A 13878-nucleotide genomic window follows, 5' to 3' on the forward strand; every position below is an offset into this window, starting at 1 on the left:
AAAAGAATGATTCATTCGCGAACCGGACATCATGGATCAGAGACGGAGCGATTGCTAACAAACAAAGTTATATTGTACAGAGTTGTGAGAGCGCTGCCAGCGCGAGTTTATTGTGTTTGTATCTGAGAGTTCTGAATAAACACGAGTCTCAGTCACGCCGAGTCCGTCTTCATCCTTATTCTGCCACCTTTGTAACATGTAATGTACCATTACAGCTGTCAAGATGAATGAGTTCCGCGTAAGTGTTGATTATAGCATTATTTTTAGATATTTTCCTATCATGAAAAGCGTCAGTGACGCGCATTGAGTTCACAGCGAAAAAACAATTACACAACAGCAGTAATCGAATGTAATCCAGTTTATTGTGGGAATAGCTGGCTAGCCTAGCCGGATACCCTCACGCTTACCCCCCTTCTGCTTAATCTCACGCCACGTAAGGCGCCTCCGCTGTGGGCCAGATGCAGTACTGGGGGTCTGTGATGTTGAAGGCCGACCGGCCAGTGTTGCCTGAGCTTCAGCGTGCGTGAGGTTTATCTCTAAAGATGTGGCTCTGCCCATGTTGAGCAGAAACTCTAGACTGTATGCACATTTTAGAACAGATAGACGCGACAAGGACGTACAAAAACACTGACTCACAAGATAGAAAACAGACGCCGCAGCTTGTGCACGAATAATAAAGTTCTGTGTGAACGTGAATAATTAGCTACACATCAGAAATCACTGATCACATATCAGAAGGAACTGAGAAAAGACTTCTGTTTTCATTTGTACATCCAAACACTGAGAAACTGCCAGCATTCACTCGTTCACAAGCCATGATCTCTCGAGGACAAATATAGCGCTCGCATGGGCGTGCCAAATTCTCTGGGTGGAGGAAAGGGAGGTAACCGTCCCTGTTATGACATCATAACAGGAAAATTCCAGATCAGCTCGTCTGAGCTCTCGTTTTCTCAAAGGCAGAGAAAGACAGCCAGAACCTCGGTTTACACTGATCAAAATTTCTAGCCACTTGGGGACAATATTCAGGCTAGGGGAACTCTGTTGAAAAACCTCATATAATGAAAATTTCATGCCATGGGACCTTTAATGAAATATATTTTAAATCTTAAAATTAAATGCTATAAAAACAATTGGACCAGCCACAGCTGATTCTCATTGTAGATGGTGGATGGTGTGTATACAAATTCTTGTATTTTGGAATTACTCAGTGCAAAAAATAAATAAATAAATAAACAACATAAAATATTGACGAATTCTACATCATGTCCGATTCATTCCAGTAAAATATATTGCTGTGAATTATAAACAGAGATGTGTCCTTGTTTTACACAAGAAAACATTGTATAATGCTACATGTTGTTAGTGTTAGGTCATTGTTTTGTGGGTGACAAAGTGTGTTTGTCGGCTGTCAACCTTTGCTAGTGTTCTGGAAGAATTAGTTGATTTGAGACCTGAATAAAGTGTTTTGGTAGTTTGCATTTTGAATGTGAAATTAACTGCTTTGCCCAGCTGAAGGTTGGTTAGGAGAACTGTGTGAAGAGTTTTGCAAAAGTAACCTAAGTATTGAGAAATATGTCCTAGCGTCTGTAAAAGCGTATGTAGCGTCTTTTTTGGGCCTCGTCCAGAAATACCATTAGTGTAGAGTGCTAACTGTCTGTCATAATAATTAAATAATTGCTTCAAAAAAATTTTTTAGCAGTGATGAATTTATCAAAAATTAATTTTTACATTTATAATCCAAAATACTAACCCCTTGTATAGATGGTTGAGGGAGATTCCAACACATATTGTAGTGTATTTTGTAAGATTTCACCAAGAGCAACAAATTGGAAGGAATAGTATTTGTTAGAAAAATATAATAAAAAATAAAAAAATAGAAAAATAATGTAACTGTCTAAAAGACATTTTCTTAGAGCTGATACGCGTGATCGAGGGTAATAGTGTTGAGCCAAGATCAATCATGTGCCAATGTGTATTTGGGATGCATTTATATGTAAAGTTTGGGAAATAATTATTTTTAAATTACATTCACAATAAGGCCCGAGACATTTTATGCAAACGTGTGAACACAAGCACTTCTTTCTATGCACAATTCATAATTGAACACAAGTACATGATTTCACAAGGAGCGCTGGGCATGTTCCTCTGCACTTGTGAAAAAGAAGTACGCTTAATTGTATTTCATGTGCACTTGTAGTGTACTTTATTATAAAAGTATATATATTTTTTAAAACTGCCCTTGCTGATAATATAATGCTGAACATATAATATTATTGAAATAAAAGGTCACATTTTTCTTTAGATTCTGAATGTATTTTAGTATGGTATTACTGCAGAAATGTTGCAAATGGCTTTCTTATTCATTTTTGTGTTATGTTTGATCTTAAGGTTAACAGTTTTGAAAAGAGTATTCAAGTATTGGCCTGTAGGTACATGGAGTTGGCAGTGGTTGTGTTAAAGTGAGAAATGTTTCATGTCATTTGAAAGATGTAGTCATTGAATGCTTTTCATGCCTAAGCAATGATAAATGATCCACAGTTTAGCCCACATCAACTGCTGTTGTGATCACTGTTTGAATAGTTTTGAAAAAGTGACCTAAGTATTGAGAAATATGTCCTAGTGATTGAAAAAAACCCCCTATATATTGTGTTGTTATTGTGTTTCTTTAGTGACATGAAACTAACCATACATGTATGTAAACCCACCTGTTTTTTCGTGCACTGAGAAGTTTTCATTCAAATCAGCCATGAAAACATGATTAACAAGAAAAGATAGTTTATTATTTTTAAACTTAATATAGAAAGAAGAATATGCTTTTCAAATTGGACAAAACATACCCATGTCACTCATATATTCTACATGGTAAGTGTGTTTTGTTCTGACCTTGTTCTGTGATTATCTTTGTGCAGATAACAGAGAGAGAATCTGGCCAGACAAAGGAAGAACAGATCCTGCCTATGAGATTATGGACGGCCGAACAACAGAGAGGAGCCCAGAGGTAACAATATTCCTTTTGAATTACATTTGATAGAAGTGTGCAAAAATACAAATGAAACCCAGCACAGTGCAAACAACTCACCGGTGCTCGATTAACCCTGGTGAGGCAGTATCTTTGACAAAAGCTTTGAAATGAAACTTGGCAGATGTCATCATAACCATCTTTGTTGGCCATATTGTCTATTAGCCATTTACAGTAGCTGTATATTACTAATGCTTTGGGTTTTGATACAAATAATTGTGGTGGTTACCTGAGTAACAGCACTACATAGTGGTCAAAATTTAAAGAATTTTGCTTAGAATCTAGTATTAATTTAGTATAATGTCATTAGTCATTAGCATTTAAAAAATACCTTATATTTAATCTCTTTTTCTCTTTTTTGGAAATTTTTCCTTCATTTAGTGGCATGAGCATCAAAGGGTTCAACGATACATGAGCGATATACAACTGAATGCCACACGCATTTGTAGCCACGTTTACATGCACACTTTTTTTGTCATTCCGATTAAAATCATTCTGATTGAAAGATTCAGTGGACTGTTTACATGAGACATTATTTAAACCGATTTAGTGTTTACATGTGCTGATGCTTTCATGCGGAATCATTTTGTGACATGCGCACACAGTTTGTCTGCCCCATCAGATTTGTAACGTTGCCAGTTGGTAACTGTGACGTTCGTGGATCAATAGTTCTGTGTTGGTAAATTTTATATTTATATATTTTTCTGTGGGCGGACATGCAGTAGTTTAACCTAATGTCCTATACAATGGCTATTTCAACAGCTGTGAATGATGAATGCGGACTCAAAATTAATTCAATTCATTTATTTTGAAAAACACACAATTAACAACAAAATGCACCCAAATTATTAATAAAAACATAAGATATACAGTGAAACATGAATGGAAGCATTTAAGACGTGCTCCGTATCATTACTAGTAGATAAATATTAAACGCATAGATATTTCCGATGATTAAGGAAAGATACCATAATCACATATAAATCACGAGGTATAAATATGAACAAAAGTAATTAAAGTAGACTGTGAGTAATGTTACTTAACCAATTTGAAGCAGTTGTAGAACTTATATATGTATATATATATATATATATATATATATATATATATATATATATATATATATATATATATATATATAACTTACGAGAAACAGAGAGAAATGTCGACATGTCCTCTCCAGCAGCTTGAATGTTCCCCGTTGCCACGGCAACTCTCAACAGCCACCAGGACTTATACAGTTTTATAAAAGCTATTTATTATTTGTTGTAAAGTGTAAGAATCACTTCAGAAAAATAAATTCTTCTGTCAGGCGCAGTTGAAGCCTAGGACAAACACTGTCAAGATGAGATGGTGTAGCCAGGCAATGTCTGTGTCATTATTCCAACATTATGTTCATAACTTGTTATGAAATAAAAAGTGTAACACCTCAGAAAAAATAACTTTTCTCTCGTCAACATTATAGATTGGTGTGAGCACGGCACGCACTCCTCAGTGATAGAGGCGCGCGCTGTATCACGTCACAGAAAGACGTACACTCAAAGTAATCGGATCAGATTGTTTACAAGGTGGAATTTTTTGTTTGATCGGTTCATGAAAAGGTTTATCCCACCCCTCTTAAACCGATTACAATTTCATCGGTTTGGGCATTTTTATTCCAATTGAGTTGTTTATATGGAGCATTTTCATTCGTATTGGACTTTTAAACCGATTACAGTGCTCCGTGTAAACGCACCTAGGGCCCTATTTTAACGATCTGAAACGCAAGTGTCAAAACGCGAAGCGCAAGTAACTTTGTGGGCGGGTCTCGGCGCTGTTGCTATTTTCCCGGCGGAATAAATGGCTCTTGCGCCCGGCGCAAATCTAAAATGGGTTGGTCTGAAGTAGCTTCATTATTCATAGGTGTGGTTTGGGCGTAACGCGAATAAACCAATCCGAGCGTCATCCAACATTCCCTTTAAAAGCAGGTGCGCAAGTTCCATTATGGATTGCTATTATTATGGCGTATTTACCAGGCGCACGCCAGGAGCAGTTCACAGCCGAGGAGACTGATGTTCTTGTAAGAGCAGTGAAAGACAGAGAAGTGAAGTTGTAATGTTGTACATTATGGTAAAGGTGATTTCACAGTCTTTTTTTTTTTCAGTCTTTCAGTTTTTTCAGTTTTTCAGTCGATTTTTGTTCCTGGTTCTTGACGGACAAACCAATTTGTCAGATGTCCTTATATACATATATGTCTTGCCACTATTGGGCAAACAGGTCTTATCCTTAATTATTACAATTAGCCTGAATCATTTGTAAGCTAGATTTATGCCTATTTTTTTATTATATATATTATATATATATTTTTTAGTGTAACAATTTATGATTTGCAAAAATAACTGTTGCATCTGTGTAGATTACATGAGCAAAGTGTATGCGCGTTGTGCACGCTATACATTATGGTCAAGCATGCGCCCTTAAAATAGCATAATGAACAACGCGCAACGCGCCACTGACTTTAGACTAGGTTTTTTCTGGTCAGTGGCGCAATTGTTTAATGGAACAGCAAAATAGCACCAGGGATTGTTTGCGCCGGAACACGCCTCCTTTTTTGCGCTGACCCGCCCAGGGAGCGCAAGTGCATTCACTAGTTTAGCGACGTGCTTCTGTGGAGGGAAAAGCGCGCTTTGCGCGGGTGCAAAATAGGAATGACACATGCGTCGGTGTACAAAGTCAATTGCGCTGGGTGCAAGATAGGGCCCCTAGTGTGTTATTAGAAAGCATTTGTCTGAAAACTGCATTTGTAAAGCATAAAGGTTCCAGCCTCTTTCGCTTTTGTTAAACTACTGAACCTGTACAGACAAGTTACAGATTAAACTGGTGTGGACATGTTAATTTTAAACAGGAATCAGACTACTAAAGGTGTGTTTTTCCATGAATGAACATCTTTCTCTCTCTTTCTCTCTCCCTTTCTGTCACAGTTGGAGGAGCGGAGCAGGTTTGAGCTTATAGGCAGCTGTGCTGCTTCACAGAGGATTTCTCATCATCTCACTGAAGGTGATCTCACTTTGCTCGAGGTCTGTGGTGTTTTCTTTAGGTGTGTGTGTGTGTGTCTTTGATGTGGGTCTGATCTGTGTGTTTCAGGTGGAGTGTTTGCGTTTGCAGGGGATGGCTCAGCGGTGATGGACAGGCTCAGGGGAGACGCAGTAACATATGTGAATATTCCCACCAGCCCCACGTCCAAAAAACAGCTGCATTACATGGAACTAGAGCTGCAGGAGTCCAGCACAGCCATCAGAGGTGCAAAGCAAACAAATAATAATGTTAATAATATATGTCCACATCAGCACCATACATAGCTATATTATATGGAAGCTTGTTTCCACTACAGATTAAAAAATAACAAAGGTAATTTCTTTTTAGGTAATATTTTTTTAAATTATTATTATAAACTTGCAATTGTGGGGGGAGAAAACTCAGCTGGTGAGATAAAAAAAAACTTATAATATTAGTTAAATGAACAAAGCACATGCTTTTTAAAGGGGTGATGAATTGAGAAATCAACTTTCCCTTGAGCCTTTGATATACAACCCCAAATCAGAAAAAGTTGGGACAGTATGGAAAACGCAACAAAAAAAAAAGAAGTGATTTCTAAATTTACTTTGACTTGTATTTCATTGCAGACAATATGAACAAAAAATATTTCATGTTTTGTCTTGTCAACTTCATTTCATTTGTAAATATGCATCCTTTCCTGTCATTCAGACCTGCAACACATTTCAAAAAAAGTTGGGACAGGAGCAATTTAGGGCTAGTAATGAGGTAAAATGGTTAAATAATGATGTGATTTGAAACAGGTGATGTCAACAGGTGATTGTAATTATGATTTGGTACAAAAGCAGCATCCAAGAAAGGTCTAATCCTTTAGGAGCAAAGATGGGCCGAGGATCGCCAGTTTGCCAACAAATACGTGAGAAAATTATTGAAATGTTTCAAAACAATGTTACTCAAAGAGAGATAGGAAGAGATTTGGATATTTCACATTCAACAGTGCATAACATAATTAAAAGATTCAAGGAATCTTGAGGAATTTCAGTGCGTAAAGGACAAGGGCGCAAGCCTAAGCTGAACAACCGTGATCTCCGATTCCTCAGGCGGCACTGCATCAAGAATCGTCATTCATCTATAAGCTATATCACCACATGGGCTCAGTATTACTTTGGCAAACCTTTGTCAAGTACCACAATACGTAGTTACATCCACAAATGCCAGTTAAAACTGTACTGTGCCAAAAGGAAGCCCTATGTTAACAGTGTCCAGAAGCACCGTCGACTTCTCTGGGCTCGGAGGCATCTGGGATGGACCATCACACAGTGGAAACGTGTACTGTGGTCAGATGAATCAGTATTTGAGGTATTTTTTGGGAGGAATGGACGCCGTGTGCTCCGGACCAAAGAAGAAAAGGATCATCCAGACTGTTACCAGCAACAAGTCCAAAAGCCAGGGTCTGTCATGGTATGGGGTTGTGTCAGTGCCCTTGGCAAAGGTAACTTGCACTTCTGTGAAGGCACCATTAATGCTGAAAAGTAGAGTAGATTTTGGAGCATAATATGCTGCCTTCAAGAAGACATCTTTTCCAGGGACGTCCATGCATATTTCAACAAGACAATGCAAAACCACATTCTGCTCACATTACAAAGTCCTGGCTGCGGAGGAAAGAGGGTACGGGTACTTGATTGGCCTGCCTGCAGTCCCGACCTGTCTCCAATAGAGAATGTGTGGTGCATTTTGAAGCGCAAAATGCGACAACAAAGACCCCGTACTGTTGCCCACCTTAAGACTTGTTTGCAGGAAGAATGGGACAAAATTACACCTGAAACACTTCATCACTTGGTGTCTTCAGTCCCTAAACGTCTTTTAAGTGTTGTGAAAAGGAATGGCAACATTACAAAGTGGTAAATGCTTTACTGTCCCAACTTTTTTTTAAATGTGTTGCAGGTCTGAATGACAGGAAAGGATGGATATTTACAAATGACATGAAGTTGACCAGACAAAACATGAAATATTTTGTGTTCATATTGTCTGCAATGAAATACAAGTCAAAGTAAATTTAGAAATCACTTCTTTTTTTTATTATTTGCGTTTTCCATACTGTCCCAATTTTTTCTGATTTGGGGTTGTATAAAAGTTCATCGTGATATAAGAATATCCGGTAAGTTTCGGAGCTGAAAACTTCCTTGTTAGTCAAATAAAAGCTTTTATTGACACCAGGCCCAGAAAACGCTCGATCTCAGAATATGTCCACCCTTGACGTCATCGTATGCTGAAACGCTGCCTCAACAAACAAATATGTACACCTGATTCTGTAGCCCCGCCCACCGACTCGTGGAGCTAAACGGACCACGCTACCGAGCAATAATCATGCCGTAGATAGCTAGATATTGCGTTGTACCTGGTTGTGGAAGAACACAGTCGCTGCATAAGCTTCCTTCGGATTCTAATATCCGAAATGTATGGTTGAGCTTTATTTTTAATAAATATCCAGCTACGTGGGGAAGACATTGCACGTTTGTTCGCTTCCCCGGATTAGTTTGTAAACAAGAGACTGGATTTGTAGACAGGGTGAGATTACATGAATGAATTAAGCAACACACTAATGTGTGTAAAACATGTTTTTATATGTGATAGTATTGCATTGTTACAGATCAAATACAATGTTACATTGTGTAAATGTCTAACTAAACATAACTTACCAATATATGACGCTGCATCGCCGCGGCAAAAAAATAAAAATAAAAGCAAGAAAACACATTGTGAGAGGTTATAGCAGCTAGACATCATAATTCCCCAGCTGAGTCTGCAATTTTCAGCTTTGCGATCAGTTGCCGTTGGTTCTGAGTGGTGCAGCCACACGTATACTTGCAACTGAGGAGAAGAACGCGATATAGCCTACGAAAGGGAATAGAGATTAGTGGAGAGATATAACAAAGACTTGTCTCCAGCCCTTCCACAACAATTGATCGCATTCCGTGCAGCCTTTCAAAGACAAATCTCTGGGATGACAACAGCTCAAGATCTGACCAGTTTTTTGATTGTTGAGAACACTACATAGCTTCAGTGATGTGCACCTATTTTATTCTCTTTTTCTTACCATCCCTGTTACTGTTCCTTCGGCGGAGCCCTCATTTTCAAAACTGAAGCTTATAAAACATTATTTGCGGAGCACCACGTCGCAAAACTACGGTGACGTATTGCTGCCACATACAGATTATATTTTTCCACTGAATTATGTAGTTTTAACAACATCTTTTCTCGTTATAACAAAATGTTATTGATGATGATATTTTCTCCTGGACATGTCGTATAGTGATGTGTACAAAACATGCCTTTATGTGCATAGTTATTTAGAACATAGTTAATTACCGCTCCCCTGGCGTTGGGAGAGAAGGGCGAAATGTTTGAATTTGCATGGTGGTAGCTCAAAGGTTTTTTTTTTTTTTTTTACCATTTCGTTATTTTTCCTTGGAATTTCATTTGTTGGAAATATGAACAAAATTTAGAAATGCGTTTGAAATGTAAAACTTTACGATTAATAAACAAAATACCTTTTTTAAAGGAAGACAGCGTTTGGAGTGAATGTAAAATATCCGTTCCCTGAATGTTATTGTGAGTGTACACAAATAAAAGTAGACAGTTTATAGTTTATAATTATGTCTTGAATTGATCTGTATGGCTAAAAATGACAGAGTAGGCTATTGGGAGTTGGCTCCGCTCTCATAAAGGAAAAAATGCGCTGGCGCCTTCGTCGGAAAGAGGGTTAAAGAAAATGTAGCCTATTTAGGCCTAGTCCACACATACACGGGTATTCTTATAACCGGAGTTTTTCCTCCTCCGTTTTAAAAAACAATCACGTCCACACAAGCGCGGTTTAAAAAAAATCTCCGTCCACATGAAAATGCAAAACCGTGTTATGATTGGCTGCCTGATTTCCACATGGGTCCCATCCACGGCAACGATGCAGTGACTGAGCGATGCCATGGGCTCAGTGAAACCCTTCTACAAGTTTACTTTGGACTGAGTGACAGGTAAACTGTACACAGGGGCAGGGCCAAAGTGGACTGAAGCTTCACACACTTGCCTTACTATGTTGTATTTTTGCATTCTGGTTATATTCTGTAAATACCCGTGTTCGTGTGGAAAGGGCCTTTGTTTCATAGTTAGGCTATGTTTAAATATTAGCCTATGAATTTTTTTAATTTTTTTTTATTATTATTATGAAAAGTGAGCAGCATGAGTAAGTTACATTATAAGATGCGCAATATGTCTGGAGACATGGGGTCAGACATGATTTTGACAATTGAGTTTTGTTTTTGTAGAAAGTCTTTCTTTAAAGTGAATTTCGTTTTGTATAAATTGTATTTTAATTTTGATCTATATTTCATCAAGTAATTGCTTGTACAGTATATTTAATAAATAAGAAGCAAACCAAGATCGTCTGGAATGGATTGACGTGCGGCCTGTTCAAATTATAGCATTTTTCTGTTTTTAATACATTCCTTGAATAAAGCCTATGTCTTAATTACAGTAGGCCTATAGTTATGATATTTGTGGCTGCACCGGGGTCCGTCATTACTAGGTTAAAGTTACGCCACTGAGGCGAATCATGAGCGGTCCATCTATAAATATCTCTTCCATGTAGCCTACTTGGGGGGCGGGGTTAGGGGGGCCCGTACAATTTATTTTGCATATGGGCCCGGGACTGACTTGCTACGCCTCTGTATCCACCAATCAGGCGGGCCAAGTAATATAAAATAACATTCATATTAATTGCAGGTGGATGAGAGATAAATCATTCCGGTTGCCGCATTTGCCCACACGCTTTCAAAACAATGCCTCACGGGGAAGCCGAAGCTCATTAAATATGCAAAGTTTTTCCAATCATAGCAGTGGGCATTTACTTCCAAGTCTTCAGTGCGGCACGCCCATACAAACCGAGCGTGTCTTGAGAGAAGCTCAAAACCAGGGCATAAAATAGCCTATTACTTATTCATTATGATGTTTTTGAATGTAAAAACCACGCGAACATCACAAGTAGACCTCAGACAACAGTATAAAAAAATTTAAAAAGCCAGTTCATGACACCTTTAAGTCATTCACAGTCACATGCAAGATACAACCCATCTGACAAAAACAGATATTTTTAAAGCAAAACAGCCTGAATCTCAATTATAATAATACATATGTCACTCACTTTGATTCAAGTACAAACATCTGAAAATACCAATGTCACTAAATATAGTATATTTATATAGTTGCTATAGGCTTGTAGTTATTTTAAATTGTTTATGTTTCTTGCTAATAATAATTATTTATATAATATAGTGCAAAAAAGCACACAAATAAAACATTAAGTATTGGTTCTAGGTGTCTGTTATTGGACACTTAAAAAGAATGGGTATCGTTTGTTATACACACACACACACACACACACACACACACACACATACACACTTTTAAGTCTTTTATGCTCACCAAGGCTGCATTTATTTGAAAAAAATAATACAGTAAAATAAGTAATTGTGAAATATTATTACAATTCAAAATAACGATTTTCCATTGTAATATATTTTAAAATGTAATTTATTCCTGTGATGAAAAGCTGAATTTTCAGCATCATTACTCCCGTCTTCAGTCCCTTGATCCTTAATCCTTAAGAAATAATTCTAATATGCTGATTTTCTGCTCAAGAAACATTTCTTATTATTATCTATGTTGAAAACAGTTGTGCCGCTTCACATATATATATATATACAGTATATATATATATATGTATGTGTGTGTGTGTGTGTGTGTGTTGATCTCTATATAGGGATATTTTGTTTGATTTAACGTTGCTTATGCAATCTGTCAAACTTCAAACTTTTCAAACTTTTTAGGCTAAATGTTTTCAGGCTAGCATCAACATCTGTCTTGACGAACTTGCTGTGGTTCTGTTCAGGGAAAAGCTCCAGTAAATATGCTCAGATTGACATCGCAGCGACTGAGGCGGCTCACAGAGCGGGTACCCAGCATGCACTGGGGCGAGAGGAAGGGCTACAGAGACTGGAGCAGCAGAGAAGACGACGAGGACTGAAAGAGGACTGAGCTGAGAGACACTTTATCTGGAGAGTTCATGATAGTCTCTTGCTCCAGACTGACCAAAACACTATATATACAGTCTATATTTATGTGACATGACAGTAATACACAAAACATAGTGTATCTACAGAAGTTTCCACTCATTTTCTGTGGATTTTGCTATGTAGTGAGTGTGGTGTGTCAATCCCAGCATATACCCAAATGTTTGAAATACAGTAATGTATACATATATCTCATACACACACAGACACTGCTTAGATGAACACGTTAAACACATTCAGTGTACAGTAAGCCGTAAATACATGAATTGATAAAATATCTGTATTCTCACGTTAGATGAATGTGGGAACCAAAGAACCAAAAATGCATTTTTATTTATTGTTTTTTTTACACTTTAAATTTAGTTTTAAAATGCTGAATATTACTTTCTAGTTGCATTTGTATTACATATGCTGCATTTACTTTTTAGTATATTTATTAACCTAAATTAAAGTCTATTGAGTCATGTGAAGAACATATTTTTTTATGAAACTGCTGATTTTGTATTTTTGATTCATGGAAGCATTGCAGGTGCTCACTGTCCTTTGTAGATCACAGACTGCATTTTCTTATAGTTTCAGCACTGAAAGAAATGAACAAATTTTGAACTGCGATATGACACGCATATAGGCTAGATATTATATTCATAGTTATTGTGACAAAAGTAATAACAATAAGGCTCAAAACCGTTTGTATATATAGGTGTAAAATAAAATAAAAAGTTCAATATTGTTTATTATTATTATTTGAAAGTTTTGTCTTAAGTTTTATCTGGAGACGCAGTTCTATTGTCTCACCGCTAGAGGACAGTGTGAGGCTTTAGAAACGGCAGTAGCCTATACAATTTCTAAAAAAGCAATTATTAGACATTTGGTTTGTAATTACATCGACAAGAAGATTTGTGCTGTTTACATTTCATGTTGCTTTCAAATTTAATGATCTGCGAGATTCAATTAAGAAAGTAATTATCTTAGAATGGAATAAGCACATAGCCTATATTATTATAATTCGAACCATCTCGTGTTCCTGCTGATTTTCTTTAAGAGAACGAAGAAACACTGAAGATGAGTTTGGAAATAAACGCACACCATGATGACCAACAAAGATGGAGGATTTTAAAGAAATGAAAGGATTCAGCAATTCCAGCTGTTCTCAGAACGTTTTGATAATTTTCCCATTAACTTATGAAACTTATTTCTGAATGCTCTCTGAACGTTCAAATTGCCTGTTAAATGATTTCAAAACATTTCAAAAGCTTTTGTGCTAACGTTTTTATAACGTTAAGACCATATGGTCGGTAGACTGAAATAATTGCCAGAACTTTCTGAGAAGGTTCCCTTTTTAGCTGTGATGGTAACTGAAATGGCGTTGATTTGCACTGAAAGAAATATAAAGACACCGTGTTAAAAGTAGGCCCTACATATCCACTGCAATCAACGTGTTAAAGTGACATCGCTAATTCTGGGGGCGGATTCACGAAAATCTTCTGAAGAAAGAAAGATAAAGTTCGTAAGAATGTTCTTAAGTAGCCTACAATTCTTGAGAAATTCTTAAGAAGTTATCAAATATTTTCTTAATAACATGTTTTTTCCTTAAGAAAATGAAAGGCGTTGGTGTTACTTGATTAAAAGGTGGATATTGCTGAAGACTTGCTGAATGGAAAACACCAAAACCCGTGGCTGCATCCGAAATCGCCCCTTAAA

General features: G+C 37.2%; 1 protein-coding gene across 4 annotated transcripts in view; it reads left to right on the forward strand.

The window, feature by feature from the left end:
* Positions 1-12916, forward strand: part of dok7a (docking protein 7a) — a 72781-nt gene extending 59865 nt beyond the window's left edge. For 3 of the 4 annotated variants that reach the window (XM_079810737.1, XM_079810738.1, XM_079810739.1), the window contains exons 10-13: positions 2910-2998; positions 5980-6055; positions 6143-6298; positions 11997-12916. In XM_079810737.1, the coding sequence (XP_079666863.1) occupies positions 2910-2998; positions 5980-6055; positions 6143-6298; positions 11997-12142 (467 nt within the window). In that variant the 3' untranslated portion in view covers positions 12143-12916. The remainder of the gene's footprint in view (positions 1-2909; positions 2999-5979; positions 6056-6142; positions 6299-11996) is intronic. The other variant, XM_079810740.1, reaches the window with a different exon arrangement.
* The last annotated feature ends 962 nt before the right edge of the window (positions 12917-13878 follow it).

Source organism: Gobio gobio (assembly GCF_949357685.1).
Source record: "Gobio gobio genome assembly, chromosome: 2".
Lineage (NCBI taxonomy): Eukaryota > Metazoa > Chordata > Actinopteri > Cypriniformes > Gobionidae > Gobio > Gobio gobio.